At 32.3% G+C, this 15,981-nt stretch overlaps 2 protein-coding genes across 2 annotated transcripts; both read right to left on the reverse strand.

The window, feature by feature from the left end:
* Positions 1 to 675: 675 nt before the first annotated feature.
* Positions 676 to 2,405, reverse strand: LOC119681403 (protein ALP1-like). The gene is made up of 2 exons (XM_038094584.1): positions 1,514 to 2,405; positions 676 to 1,456 (listed from the first exon to the last, which is right to left on the reverse strand). The coding sequence occupies exons 1-2, from the start codon at positions 1,979 to 1,981 to the stop codon at positions 731 to 733; spliced, it is 1,194 nt and encodes a 397-aa protein (XP_037950512.1). The 5' UTR covers positions 1,982 to 2,405; the 3' UTR covers positions 676 to 730.
* A 2,149-nt stretch (positions 2,406 to 4,554) lies between these two features.
* LOC119675565 (zinc finger protein 107-like) lies at positions 4,555 to 15,886 on the reverse strand. Its single transcript, XM_038086771.1, has 9 exons — positions 15,670 to 15,886; positions 14,710 to 15,614; positions 14,160 to 14,654; positions 9,361 to 10,363; positions 8,828 to 9,302; positions 8,584 to 8,704; positions 5,582 to 5,774; positions 5,370 to 5,493; positions 4,555 to 5,312 (listed from the first exon to the last, which is right to left on the reverse strand). Exons 1-9 carry the CDS (start codon positions 15,805 to 15,807, stop codon positions 5,134 to 5,136), a joined length of 3,633 nt encoding a protein of 1,210 aa, XP_037942699.1. The 5' UTR covers positions 15,808 to 15,886; the 3' UTR covers positions 4,555 to 5,133.
* Positions 15,887 to 15,981: the final 95 nt, after the last annotated feature.

A 15,981-nucleotide genomic window follows, 5' to 3' on the forward strand; every position in this document is an offset into this window, starting at 1 on the left:
TTTGTTGTTGTTGTATTTCACTACTGTTCGAAAAAACCTCTTTATGAAATATAACAAGTTTGCTATTAAAAATAATAGTCACTTTGGTTAACGTTAAATTACAACTTATATTCACAAAATATTGGTCTCGCCCGTGCGACTAGTGGAGTAACATTAGCATGACTTTCTCAGCATTACGTTCCTAGATTAGGTTCTGTACATAAGAAAGAACAAATCATGCAACAAATAATGCCTCTACGAACAGAATAGTATTGAAATTTAACAATTAAAAATAAAAATATAATTAATTAATTAATTCAATTATTCTACAGCTGGTTTATGATTTCGTTCTAATATAAACACAGCAAGTAAAATTGTTAATAAGAACTTTCATAGCAAAAGTAAACTCCAGAAAATATGCGAACAAAAAAGTCAAGTACGGCTTTGGATCAGTTGGTTAAGGTGCGCTGATTCTGAGCTTCACATTTGGCAGGACCCGAGTTCGATTCCTGGTACTTGCAGTCTCAAAAATAATTATTTACGAATAATTAAATACAAGAATTATTTCCAAGACCACTGATGAAGGGTATTTGGCAATACTCGAAACAGCTGTATGATCAGCCAAAAATTCAATTAATTAAAATAATTTAAAAAATAAATTTTTGTTGTTGTTTCACTTCTGTTCGAAAACCTCTTTATATAAATATTTTAGTAAATTATTTTACACACTTTATTAGTAATATTAATTATTCTAGCTTTTGCCTTCATTCTGAAAATGATTAGCAAATTTATCACGGATAAATGCTGCATTTTCTAGATTTTCTATAAATTCGGCAGAAAAATCTTCCTCCTCCATGTCATTTGGATAGAGGTTTTTGTACCAGCTACTCTTCTCAATCAAAAAGTTGTGCAATACACAACAGCATAAAACGATTGCCTTTGCTTTTGTTTCGTTTAGTAATATAGGTCTTTGGAATACTCGAAATCTATTACTTAAAATACCGAGAGCACGTCCAATGCTTTGGTGGCCCCGATTTAAACGTGTATTAAAATTCACACTTTTTGGATCTGTATTTGACTTTGGGTATGGAACCATAAGATTTTTAAGAAGCGGAAAACCATTTCTTCCCAAAATTACGAAAGGCAATTTTCTGTTGTTGCCTACAAGCCGAGGCGGAGGAAAAATTGTGTCTGAATTTTCAACAATATCACTTAGAATGGAGCGGAAAAACACATCTTCATCACTTATACAACCTTTATACCCAACATCAATAAAAAGAAATTTAGCATTAGCATCAGCCAGTGCTAACAAAACTATGCTTGTATAGCCCTTATTGTTACAAAACAATGAAGATTTTTCTTTGCTAGGAGTGAAAGCAATATGTTTCGCCTCCAATGCGCCTAGGCAATTCGGAAATTGGCACATATCCTCAAAATCATTGGCAACCTCGATCCATTTTTCTTTACTATTAGGAAACTGAAAATAGATAAAATTTGAATCTCTATAACAGGACCTATATTTTTTTTTAATCACCTTAAGATATCTCCCTTTCATTTTCATGTATATAGCATTGCAAACACTCAGGAAATTCTCCTTCAAATAACTCTGCGACAATGTTAATTTTTCACCCAGTTCCCTGAAATTTTCGCCTGTCACTAAAAAACGTATCGATGCTGCTAATAATGCCTTGCCTGGTATAGACTTCCGAAGATGAGTGTCCTGTTTTTGTATGTTATTCTCTACATATGAATATAGTTCGTTGAAAATGTTTTCGTCCATAAGCAGATAGGACTCCAAACTGCTCATATCACTAGCCAAATTGTACTCTGTGATTAAAGTTTGAATATTCGTACATTCACTTCTATATCTCGGTTTTATGCAGTAAATAGCCCCCGCTTTTCTCTTCCTGCGGCGTTTATTTTCTTCCTGTAACGCGCTGATTGCACCAGTAAGGCAAGTGTTAATCACTTGCAAAGCAGCGACGGCAATTTCATTTTCCATTTTTAACTTATTTTCAATTAAATTATAAATAATTAAAAAATGCTTTTAATTTCACATTGCTCCACCTCTACTCGGTTTAATTGTGCTAATCACAAAATAAATGTCAAAATTGTTGTCAAAATCCTTCATCTCCGTTTTTTACTAATGCATGCATACACACACTTTATGTAAGAATTGTTAATCTGCGGAATTCATGTAGTGTGGCCAGCGGCAAAAACTAATTTCCAAAAAGCAATCACGAGTACTAGGTGTCATTTCCCTGCTTACATTTGTTATGCAATTAATTAATTATCAAAAAAGAGAACACAACACCATAAGATTTAAAACAATAATTTATGAATGTATCTTTGAGTGTACTTTGCCAAACAAGTATAAATTCCTCCCGAAGAGTAACTCACAGCAACAAAAACTTCTATCTTAATTTATTTTTGCATCTTTTACAATCTGTTAAATATCAATAGAAAATATAACAAATAAACTTGTTTTAATTAAGTAAACATTATCACCTGAGAACGTAAATAAAAATTTAGTTTAATAAAGTAATTGATAACAAAATAAAGTAGAAACGCGTATGCAACGGAAAGTGAATCAAAACAGAAACATGAAAATGTTGCTAGCAACATTTAAAATGTTTATCACATTTCAGCAACTTGTTGAATAAACCTTCTACCATGGCAGAGACAGAAATTTGTGTACATATTTACTAAATTGCAAAAATGTAATCACCGAAAACATATCAGCAACCGAAATAACAAATATTTATTATTTTTGCAGTATCTTATACATATAGGCTTTGCACATATAAAATGTGGCTATGTTTATAAACATAAAAATGTATGACATGTAGATGGCGCTTGCACAGTAAATAAAAATATGTTTCGTTTAATTTTTTTACGTTAATACAAAAATTCTTCTAAAGCTTAATTAAAAAAACATTAGTAGAGTATATTAATACTTTTCAAAAAGTTTAACAAATTATCACTGAAATCTCAATTTTAAATCAAAATTACAAATGCGGCGCCAATTAATGATTCAGTGGCTTTTTAATTTAAAGATAAAGAATTTTTCATTAAAAACGTATTTTATTTTTCAAGTCTTCTTTTAGTCCAACACATTTAGTACAGCGTTTTACCAATTTTTTTATTATTTCTAATGTTAGTAGTAGTCCCTTCCTAATACCATTAAGCCCTTTACTTAGATCCAGAATAAAGAAATAGTTGGAGAAGCCTAAATTTGGAGAATATCATGGTTAATGTGACAGTCGGATTTTTGCCATACCCATCTCATACGTTTGCGTTGTCTTGATGGAAAAGAACATTTTTTTCGCCAGAAGTGGCCGGTTTTACTTTAAGTCGATGTCAAATCTATCCAACAGCTCTAAATCAATTTTGCCTGTGAAGGTTTAACACTTTCTAAGAAACTGTCGCCATGATCTTTGCCAGGAAAGTTCCACTAATTTAAATGTTCTTTGGTCTCTAGTTTATTGTGATAAATCCATGTTTCGTTCACAGTTACATACAACACAGAAACTCAAACGAGTTTAAGAAATATGGAGTGCTGTAAATTTTTATAAAATATATTTGCTTCTAAAAACTAAACGGTAAAACGTTTTATTGTTTTAATTTCATAATTTAAATTGAAAATGATTGACTCTCCTCAATTAGCTGAAGAACATTTCTAATGCCACACATCTTGGCATATCTTGGTTTTATAACCAATCGGACTCATTGATGAATACAAGTATTTTGCTCTTTGCTAGACTCTAGATACTCTGAAGTGAGTAAAAGAAGAGCGCTTTAATACTTAACTCTAGTTCTAGATTTAAGGTAAAACAGAGGCATATTAGAGACAGAAACTCTTAAGGGATCTTATGTAGCTTAGACATCGACTCTCCCTAACAGCTCAAAGTGTTCATTTTTCGCTATACCTGCATGGCCAAGAATGCAAACTTTACCCTCAAATTGCTATCCAATGAGATTTTATTTTTTACACTCGTAAGTAGCTGGAATAAGACATAAGTAGCCAGCCGAAGTAGTTTTAATAGCAATCTGACTGTGAGAATAATGTGATCTCTTCACTAAAATAACATTAATAAGAAAACAGTGTAATATTTAAATGTAATATTTAAATGTGTCATGTAATATTATGGTGGCAGGATTGCCATGTAATGTCAGGATGTTTGCAGGATATTATTTATTAAATACCTCGACAGGATAATCTTATTAACCCCAATTCAAAAATCGACCTAACAGTAGTTAAGTATTAATCTGAGCTCTTTAGCCAACTTTTAGTTATTACCAGCAAGAATGTAAAGTCCAGCATATAACTTGAGCAAGAATGTGAAGTCCAGCATATAACTTGAGATGCAATTAAAGAAGTTGTCTAAAAAGAATCTAAATGAATCTAAAATGAATCTAATTTTATTTCGAAAATCTTAAACTATTTATACAAAATAATCTTATGTACTAAATTATTATTTAATTCATATATATTTTCATATGTATTTTATATATATACATATTCATATAATTATTAACATAGTATATAATTTTTATATGTAAAATATATCCATATATCTATCTTACTATTCTAACATGTGTTATATATTTCTTATCTTGTACATATGCATTTTACTTATGCATATTGTGATAAACATTCATAAAATATTATATTTCTCATTAGGAATTTGTGCTACTACAGTACAATAACCACACATGATTAAACGTTTGGCTCGCGCATTATGTTCCAAGTGCACAATCGTAACGGCGTGACTCAAAAAAAATCTAAAAGGGTAATACGATCAAAGTCAAACCGACAAAGCGACAAATGTGCATTCAATAAATTATGTCACAGTTGTTGAGTTACTTTATGCAATAACCTGCCATATTAAACAATGATGTAGGTCATGGGCACTACAACAGTCTCCTAACTCTTAACGATAAATCAATAATTTTCTAAGGAGTATCGTCAATATTTGTGTTGCTGGTCTTTGTACAGGAAATTTAATTTTGTTTAATAAAAGCTGAACACTACAACAAGAATCTTTAAAAACAACATTAACAGAAAAATAATCAAAATTTTTTTATTCCTTGTGTACAAAAATCCTAATTCATTATTTAAAATTAAACATTTACTCCATATTTATTCCAGGTTTATTCCATACCTTCTTCAACTATCTCAATCGTTTCATATACTTCATCTTCAATAAACTCGAACTCATTAAATACTTCAGTACTGGTTACTTCGCTAGCATTTGTTTCTGATTTCTTTTTAACGGTCGGTTTCCTTGTCTTATACTTTCTTCTTATACTATCTATTTTAGTATAGGAACCTGTAATTAAAATAAGAGAATATATTTATGTTAAAAATATATATAAAGAAAGCGGACCATTTGTTGCTGTATTGTCGTGTCGTCTCTTTATGTGCTTATTTAGATTGGACCAATTAGTAAAAGCACTATCACATTCGGAACAAACGTATGGCCGTAATCCATTGTGGATATTTATATGAGTCTACAAGTGTAATAATTAATAATATTATATGTTATTTTTTTCGTAGTCTTGCTTGCTCATTATCTAAGTAATAAGTAATAATACTTACCAAAAATGTGCCACGAAACCGGAAGGCTCTATCACAGTACGTACATTTGTATGGTTTTTCCCCCGTATGTATGCGTTCGTGAGCCATTTTTACGTCTTTCGTACGAAACTCTTTATTGCAGTAATCACACTTGAATTCCTTTACATTGGAATGGATCAACATGTGCTTTTCTAGATTTAGTGATGTCTTGAACCTATATTAATGGAATAAGATTCAAAAATAATTGACAAGCTTTTTCGGATATTAAAGAGAGATCAAGAATAATGGAATATCAAAACAAAATAAGAAATACTTAGGTTTTGAATTATAAGTACAATTGGGTTCTACAATAAAACTCTACTGTTTCAACAACTTAGTTAAAATTGAGAACATTTTTTCATTTTAATATTAGGTTTAAAATTGACATTTCTAAAACTTTTAACAACGTCTGGCACGATGGCTTGATTGTAAAAATGTCTCATCTCGGTGTTCCAGGCAGGCTAACTAAGATCACGTGGGAGGGTCTTTTGCACGAAAATCAATGACGCTTTCTCCTCAGTCCGAACTATAGATGCAGGGATTCCGCAGAGATCGCCACTTTCCCCCACTCTCTATAACATTTATACATCTGATATCCCAATTTTAGGTCCCTCGACTCTGGCGTTGTATGCTGATGACACGTTTATGCTATACTCAGATAAATGTGCTCTCAACATAACCAACACACTTCAAGCGCATATAAACCTCATCCTGGAGTATTTCCAGAAATGTTAAATAGAAATCAATAATGAAAAAACTAAGGCTGTGTTTATTACGCGACAGAATGGAGACAGAACCCGTCGAGAGTGAGAGTGGAAGATATGTTAATAAACTGCGAGGAGAGCACTAAAAATCTAGGCATCAAGGTGGATAATCGATTCACATGGCTTAAACATGCTAAATTGAAAAAAATTAGCTGTGCCAAAATTCTTCATCACCTTCAAGCACTATTCAAAAATGAAAATCTCAATACTAAGAACAGGAAGCTTTTATATAACCAAATAATTCAAACATTATTATTCGCCAACCAGGCTCTGAGAAGATTTTTCAAGGAACCATGGTACATTCGGACAAATGACATCCTCAGGAATCTCAAGATGGATCCGATCAAAAAATACATAAAGAATAGAGTTCTGAAAGTATTTACGAAAACTGACAGATTTACCAATACAGCGTTATCAAATCTCAGAATGGTTAAGGGATACCTCCCCGGCTCCTCGGAGAGGTATGCCGATCTGAGGTCAATTATTGCTTAGTCTAATGAAATGATAAACAATAATCCAGTGAAGGCGTAGAGAGCGGTTATGAAGAAACCTCGCTGTTAATAGAGAGTAAAAGTGCTCAAGTGCACTGACTTAACTAGCCTCAACATAATAATAGTCAAACAAGGAAATGTAAATTCGATTTATACTCGCGCTGCTACAAAAAAGTTGGACAACTGTCATAGATATAACCCAAGATAGAAATAACAACAGGAACGAATGCAAGAAATACAAAATGGAATATCTCTCATATTTACGTTATGCGTTGTTATAAACGCATTTAAAGTGCTTGGGGACCTTGCAATTGAGGACTTCTCAAGAATGAAACACTAAGTATTTTTTAGATTTACTAAAACGCTATCGGCATTCTCCAGAATACCTACAAAAAAATATACAAAGACCTCTTGCTATAATTGATATCGCAAGGTATCAATAACCTAAAGTGTGGCTTACACCTAGGCCACCTAGGTTAACCTAACATAACCTAAGTTTTTATATTTTTATTAAGACGTTTTAACCATTGTTAATACGTGAAGCAAATATGAAGTACTTAAGTGTATACAATGCCATTTGTGATGAGCAAATACGGTTACGTTAGGTTATACCAGCGATCCCTAAGGGATCCACTTAGGCCTATTGGCCCATTGCGTTACAGTATATAGAGGAAACTTCGGGTTTTAAACTACAGAGAACCTTTGGCGAAGCTTAGAATGCTTTTAGTGGGAGGTCTTGTAATTGATCAAGATCCTCAAGAAAGGGGGGTCTCCAATTGCAGTTCTTACCACCCAAGATCTTATTCATCGGTTTGTCTCCCTATGTATACAGTCAAACTTCCATAACTCGAACTTCTATAACTCGAATTTTCTATAACTCGAATTAAAAATATTGTCACGTGCCATTAGGAATATGGGGAGAATGTATTCTATAAGTCGAATTTTTGTTTTAAGTATGAATCCATTTTGGTGTTAGGGGATTGCAGAAATCATGTAACAAAAGCTTCATATATTGTTGTAAATATTGAAACGATAGCGCACTGCTTTCAAAAAAGCTGGATTTGACCAATTTTCTAAATAGGACGAACGGATGGAATAGAATTATTAAGCGTGGTTTAAAGTAAATAAAATAACTTCCAACGCTACTCTTAACGATTATATTGTGCTTGACAATATGAAATTTATTTGTCAAGCTTTCCTACACACGATATTATTGAGCATTATTGCACTGAATTAGTAGATCCAATTCTGAGCGCAACGGAAAGTGATGACGATTTAGTGGATCAGTCAGTTGTTCATCAGTCTTCCAAAAATGAAATAGAAGACTCATTCAAACTTTTGATTTTTTATTTGCAAACGAATACAACTGACGATCACTATAACGCTTGAAATAAATTGGTATCTTTTTTACTGAAAAAAAAAATTTTAATTTCTGAATATTTTACTTCACTATAACCTCTGTGCTGTATTTGATTTCATATAAAGAAATGTCTTAAAATGTAATTCTTGTAATTCTAGTTTCTTTCAAAAGTAAAAAAATTCTCTAACTCAACATCTCCATAAGTCGAAGCTTTTCTTTGCAAAATGGTACATCGAGTTATTATCATTTTTGACTGTATATACTTTCATAACGTTCTCTAACACCAAATAATTTAGCGTACACCAGGCTGCTAATACAATTGGTGGTATAAAATATATTTATTATAAGAATATTAATTATTTTACTTACTTTTTATGGCAGGTTTGACATACAAAACCTTTTTGTGATTCGTGTGATATTAGGTGGACGTCTAGATTAATTTTCTGTCTGAAAGCACGACCACATTGGTCACAAGTATAGTCCTTAGTATCTACAAATTAGAACATTTAATGATTTAATACGATTTTATATGAGTAATTTAACAATAATAAAAACAACTTTCTGCAATCATTTTGAAAAATAAAGTTATATTATTTGAAATTGCGGAACAAACCAGTGTGTATTAGATGATGAGCCTTCAATGCACCAACGCGTTTGAAATGTTTACCGCAATCTTCACACTCGAAATATTTCTGCAGTTTAGAGTGTTGATAGCGTATGTGATTCAGCAGTGCAGACGCTGTGAAATATCCTTTACCGCATTGATTGCAAAATGCAACCGATGGAAAAAGATTCGAATCCATTGAGCATTTATATTCGCGATGTTCTGAAAGCTCTTTAAAATCTGTAAATTCCTCGTAGCAGACATCACAATGCTTCATTAATGCTGGGTGATGTCGAATGCGCACATGGTTCAGAAATGAATTGTACCGTTGACATATCTTTTGGCAATCAAAACATTTGTATTCCATATCATGTTTGCGTTTTTTGTGCACACTTTGCGAATGATTAACTAATTCAATAAAGGACTTTGCTGTATAAGTGCAATCGCTGCAACACCAAGTGTATAGATTCCAACTGGTCAGCGACTAAAACAATAGGATTTCATTTAAAACTTTAAATTAACAGATATTATAAAACACTCACAATACTTTCCTTCACACTATTAGTGAAAGACTCCTCGATTTCGAGCTCTTCCTCCTGTTCATCATTTTCTTGCAACAAGAAAGCATTAACATCTTCACTGTTAGTAACATTTTCTTCCGTTAGTAAAAAATTATCTTTTTCTTCTTTCTTTAATTCACTATCATCACTCTCAATCAAGACTTCATATTCAGTGGCATATTCCTCCAGATCACGTTGATTTTCTCCTCGTTCCACCGACAATTCCATGTTTTCGCCACGCACCTGATTAAGTACATTACCGATGAGAATTATATCACTATCAACACTTTTTAAGTCGTCATCAGACTCTCGTTGCTGTGATTTGTACACTAAATTATCTTCATCGCATATATTTACTTCGTACAGATCTATTTCCTCACTGTCTTTAACTGTGCCTGCATGAGTTTTAGTGTGCAAATCTGCATTTAAAATAGTTTTCTGCTCTACAAACTTAGATTCCTTTTTTATTTTCATCGAAACTCTTTCAGCTTTTAGCGCTGCAACGACATCCGTTGTACTTCCATCAGTTCTCTCTGATATTTCTTTCTCAAGCGCTGGTACATTTTTACTGTGAATCCTCTTCAAACGCTTAGAACTGCGCGTCGCCACTTGTTGTTGAAGATTTTTTTCTTCAGTTTTTTTAGTCTCTTTCTGATCACAATTTTGTCCAGAATTTTCGCGTAGACTCTGAATTAGAGTTGCACCCAATGTTTGCTTGCTTTTTGGCGACTCTCGCGCCTCACCATTATCTTCAGTTGCGTATGTGGGCAAAAACAGATTCCCTAACAATTCCTGTGCCTCGTTCACTTTCGTATAGAATTTGAACACCTGTTGTACATCATTGATACAATCCTCGCATATTGACTTGGACAAATTGTCCACCAATATTATTTTTATTTTTATACTCTGGTTGACTTTGTCGCATAGTTCCTCAGTTAACTGGCTAAATAAATCCTTTTTACGCAAAGTAGCACATAACCGACAGACGTCAACCATGTTTTATATTCGGAAGCAATTTGCCTAAAATAATATACGACCCGTACATAGATTTACAATTATATGGAATATACTAGTTTACCTAAAATTTTCAAATATAAAGTTTAAAATGTCGCAATATTTGCTAAATTTCTTGCCGCAATGTACAAAAGTGCGTCGTAAAGCAAAACTAAAAATCTTTGACATATTTCTATGGAGCATTGTTTGCGTTGCCAATCAAACTAATTTCGAATCGTGCAAACTACAGTATGAGAAAAATATAATTAATTTCTATAAGCTCTCTAAAAATTTTTAATATGTATAATTGCACATAAAATATTATATTATAAATAATAATAATTATATATAAAATTATAAATAATTACACACATAATACAATAGCTGTGCAATACAATAGCAAACACTAATGTGGATCTTCTTTGCTAAAACGACACAGATCACATGTGAAAGTAATTGGCAACACATCAATCATTACAGCTGTGTTTATTAACAAACTTCGTTTTGATTTGTGTGAACAGTTTTGGCGCTAAAAGAATAATTTAAAAAATTTTAATACAAAACATGAAAAATATAAAAAAAACAAATGTCCTGAAATTTATGAATTATTAAATGCAAGTTTTTGTTTATTTTGTATTTTGAAACCTAATTTAATTTTAGTTTAGTTTTGTTTAATAGAATCATTGAGCGATAGTGAAACTGACCCTTCCACTCCCTTTTTAAACTCTAGTTTAAGTGTATTAAGCTCAAGGGATGAAGTGCATCAGTATTGAAATATTGGGAAATTTATGCAAACTATTAATAGTTTTTCTAATGAAGATTTCAGGAAAAATTTTAAGCTTCAACTATGTGCTACCAATTATTTGAAGGATATGTGCACATAGAAAATATAATTACTTCTTATTAAATACATTTTATATTCCAATAAATTTGTTTATAAATTACAATCAAGAAACACGACATAACCGAGAGAGAAGAATTTTTATATATTTTAGTTATATATGGCAAATTCAAATACAAATATTATTTTGTATTATTTTTGGCATAACAAAAGCTTCAGCTTGGAAATGATCTTTTTATGGACGTGTATGTTGAAGAGCCTGGTCCCTTACACGACAGCCGAGTTATGCGTAGATCGCAACTGTATAGTACAGCATTACTTCCAAACAAATTCCCCAGCTGTTCTTTTCTTTTAAGAGATTCTGCTTATCTTCGGTTCTTCATGTAATGCATTCGTAGACAAGGATTGTCATCGACTGTTGCATTTTATGGAACAACAAAGAACATCTTCAATAACAAATTTAATTATGTGCATATGCATATTGCATAATATATGTTGAACACAGGATGATGCAGTTAATATTGAATTCATTCAGAATGAGTATATCAACGAAGAAGATGTAATAAATCCTCAATATCTTAAAATGGATAATTGGAAAATGGATAATATGGAATTTAGTTAAAGCACATATAATTGAGTGTGGTGTCATAACGACTCATGGTTAACATCAAATACCTTTATATTAATTCATTTACAAAGTATTTGTTGAAGTAAGTATATTATGTATTGTTCTGTTTTAATTAAATAAAAGAATTTAACTTAATTTTTATATATTCCTTTCAAATTATTTTATTTTAATAAATTATCAAACAATTTTCAATAATAATAAAACATGAATAATTAAAGTAATAGTTTTAATTACAGTGATAATTAAAAAATTACTTTAAACAAAAAAAATTAATATTAATGACATATTAAATAAATAATAAATAAATATTAATGTAGTTTTATTTGTAGTTTCTACTGCACCGTATTATATGTTAAAATCGCATTGCCAACGACATTTCCACTAAAATACGTTCCACTTTTATTTTGTACATGCATTCCATATTGAACCAGACTATAAACTAGATCAATTGCTGGTTCACCCCATTCACCCCATTATTATTGTTTTGCATGTAAAATTGAGCGGATCATTGTTTGATGAAACGCAGCTGATATTCTATGGGCCTATTTACACTATCATGAACGTGAGATGAACTTGACGACAACATGAACTGTCAGTTCATTTTACACTATCATGAACTGTCATGAGCGTGAAATTTGTTTTGTGTAAACGTGTAAAAGCCTGCATGGAGTAGTGCAGAGCACAGAAATTGAGAGTATTCAGTATTAAAAGGTAAACATAAACATAATATTTCATATATATGTGTGTCAAGCTGAAGAAACGTAATAAATTTCATTGCGTGAAATTCATGAACTCACATCGCACTCTATTCCCTCTCTCATCTATAAGCAATCGGTTTTCAAGTTCATGTTCATGTTCATGATAGTGTAAATAGGCCCATTAGCAAGTAAAAAAGTAAACTGTGTTTATGAACAAAGATACAGCTGACGAATATAACACGTTGCCAACTACTTGTATTAATAATCGGTCTGCATTGTTTAAGTAAGGACAAGATCATTGTTTACTGAACACAGCTATTAAAAATATAACCAGTCAGCTGTTGATAATGGGTATTGTTTATATATCGTCAGTTTAGAACACATACATACATCATACAGCCTACAAAAAAGTGTTAATAAATATACATAAATAAATATATAAGTAGTGCATTTTATATACCAATCACATAATCTAATCGATTCATGAGACATATACAAAGATAAATCAATAACGTTATTCAAATTAGTTAACATGGAAGAATTATTAACGTATTTACCAAAACTTGAGTTACATGCTCATTTAAATGGTTCGTTGAATATAAATTCAATACAAGAGTTAGGTGAACGACTTTACGGCACAAACACCGATGAATTCCGTGCATTATGTCAAAAGTTCATAAAATTCGATGATAAAGTAGAGCTGGACGCTTGCTTTCAAAAGTTTGCTTTTATGCATGAGTTAACTAGCACCAGAAAAGGCTTAAGTCTCGCTACACAACTTGTAATACGTGATTTCTCGAAAGACCATGTGGTTTACTTAGAGCTTCGTACAACACCTAAAGCAAACAAGGAAATGACCAAAGAAGACTACTTAATGTGTGTGATAGATTCAATAGCAACCAGTAAGGAAGTCATTGCTGGCGATATAATCGTAAAACTCTTGCCATCTATTGACCGTAATCAACCGCTATCTGCTGCGGAGGAAACAATACAATTAGTGCTTAAATTACAACGGCAATTTCCACATGTAATAACTGGAGTGGATTTGAGTGGAAACCCGAATCGTGGAACTTTCAGCAGCTTTATGCCTTTTTTACAAAAAGCCAAGGAAAACGGACTAAAGTTAACATTGCACTGTGCTGAAATAGACAATTCAGCAGAAGTAGATGAAATGATCAAATTCGGTATGGATCGCTGTGGCCATGGCACGTTTTTAAGCAAAGCACAAATTACGGAATTAAATCGGCAGTCAATTCCTGTGGAATGTTGCCTTACAAGTAATGTTAAATGTAAAACTGTAAACAACTATGAAGACCACCATTTCAAACATTTATTGGCAGAAAGCAATGTTGTGGTGTTATGCACAGACGATAGTGGGGTCTTCGACACAACACTCACTAATGAATTTCTTATAGCAACCGAAGTATTTCGTTTAAATAAGAAAAAGCTACTAGAGCTAAGTCTGCATGCCGTTAATTTCGCATTTACAGATAATGCAGAGAAAGATATTTTACGAGAAAAAATTATTACATATTTCAATAAACAAAAAAAATAAGATTTTTACGTATATTGAAATTTTTTATTTTACACGACTAATACATGAGTATATGAGTATTGTATTTATGCTGGTATTTCTTCAATAAAATCTTCATATTCGTTGCAAATAGATTGCAACGCGTTTTCCGTTTCTTCTTGAAGAGAAAGATCTTTCCTTACGCAATCTGCTTCATTCCCAAGCGTACTCTCGACAGCATTGTTCTCAAGTGAGTTCGCTTTATGCCTCGACATATGCATTATAAGCTGTCGTTTTTTTATAAAACTTTTATTACAAACATTGCATTTATGCTTTTTTTCACCAGCGTGCGTGAGCTCATGATTTTTTAAATCGGGTAATTGCTTAAATCTTTTTTCGCAATACAAACAACCGAAAGGACGCTCTCCACTATGTACACGTATATGTGCTTCTAATGAAAACACTCGAGAGAAACTCTTATCGCATGTGTTGCATTTGTGAGGCTTCTCCCCAGTGTGCGTGCGCATATGTATTTTTAAGTTGCTTGTTTCATAAAATAATTTATTGCAGATTTCGCAACTATATTCCGCCTTACCGAAATGTCTGTAATAGGCCAATTAATTAGAGTCTATATAACTTTCAAATGAAAATGATATACCTTTTAAGGTGTATGCTGAGTGCTGCGTTAGTTTTAAATGCCTTTGGACAGTTTGTGCATTGGAACGGGCGCTCTCCAGTATGCATACGTAAATGTATTGCTAACGCGCTTGCAGAACACAAGGTTTTACCGCAATGTATACATTGATAATCACCGCACTTCCTTTTAATGCGTAAACATTTACAAGAGCTACAATGCTCTTTGTATTTAGCGATTGTGGAAAAGCAGTAATTACATTTTTCGCAACTAAAATATTGTGTGACCGAATGAGCCATGGTTAAATGCCGTCTTAAATTGGATGCGAGCCGAAATTTAGCCCCACATGCGTCACATACAAATTGATTTGTTATCATACTCGATTCAAAATTAATGTCATCTGCATTCTCAGCAGTATCTAGTTCTGCATTCTCATCATATTCAATTAAATCATTAATAGTGAATTCTTCTTGCGTTACTTCATTATTATCCCTCGAATCTTCCCCTATAAGTGGAGTATAGGGTCTCATTTCACCATCATGCAAGGACAATAAATTAGCAAAATTATCTTTCTCAACAATTTGCAAAGTTGTATCAACTACGATTTCTTCTGCAACTTTTTCACTTTGCAAAGACACAATATCATTACTTTCCTCATATACCTCTAATACATATTCTTCAATAATTTGGTTAGAATTGTCTACTTCTATGTTCGCACAAACCTCTTCGGTGTCATTTTTATCATTCGAAGCTGTTTTAATTTCTGTCTCATTGCATTCTACAATTTCTACGTCTTCTTCTTCCATTTGTGCTATGTTGTTTAAGGTCTCCTCAGCTAATCTACATTTTTGTCGAAATTGTGCCACATACAACAAATCTTTAGTGCACGTGTAACAAATATATTTTGAAAAGGGATCATCACGTTCAATCTGTAAACAAAAAATACGTACAGTTTGTGTGTAAACAATACAGTTCGCACCTTACCTTCAATCCTCCGCATTGATAGAGAAGCTTTGATAAATTGCATTGCAAATCTAAGCTGTAATCAACATCTTTTACTTCTTCATAGAGATAAATGACAATATCGGCTTCCTCTAAACATATTCGACAATTTAATTCCATTGTTTTAAAAATATTATTGTTATGAACATTACTTCGAAGACGACGTGAAGATAAATGTCAAATGTGACATTAGTGATTTGTTCGTAAATGCTGTCATTTACACTAGCGCCTCTTGTCATAATGTGTTCGAATGGCTGCCACATAAAACGTTTGATCTATAAATATAAATGTTGC

This window comes from Teleopsis dalmanni, chromosome 2 (genome assembly GCF_002237135.1).
Source record: "Teleopsis dalmanni isolate 2A chromosome 2, ASM223713v2, whole genome shotgun sequence".
NCBI classification, from domain to species: Eukaryota; Metazoa; Arthropoda; class Insecta; order Diptera; family Diopsidae; genus Teleopsis; species Teleopsis dalmanni.

What these genes read in the sequence shown, in the direction of transcription:
- LOC119675565 (XM_038086771.1), bottom strand. Translation starts at nt 15,807, where the DNA reads ATGGAATTAAATTGTCGAATATGTTTAGAGGAAGCCGATATTGTCATT. An exon ending in ATCAATGCGGAGGATTGAAG is followed by an intron (nt 15,615 to 15,669) that starts GTAAGGTGCGAA and finishes TTTTGTTTACAG; the next exon opens with ATTGAACGTGATGATCCCTT. An exon ending in ATTGAAGAAATACCAGCATA is followed by an intron (nt 10,364 to 14,159) that starts AATACAATACTC and finishes CATGGTTGACGT; the next exon opens with CTGTCGGTTATGTGCTACTT.
- LOC119681403 (XM_038094584.1), bottom strand. Translation starts at nt 1,981, where the DNA reads ATGGAAAATGAAATTGCCGTCGCTGCTTTGCAAGTGATTAACACTTGC. An exon ending in TGAAAGGGAGATATCTTAAG is followed by an intron (nt 1,457 to 1,513) that starts GTGATTAAAAAA and finishes ATCTATTTTCAG; the next exon opens with TTTCCTAATAGTAAAGAAAA.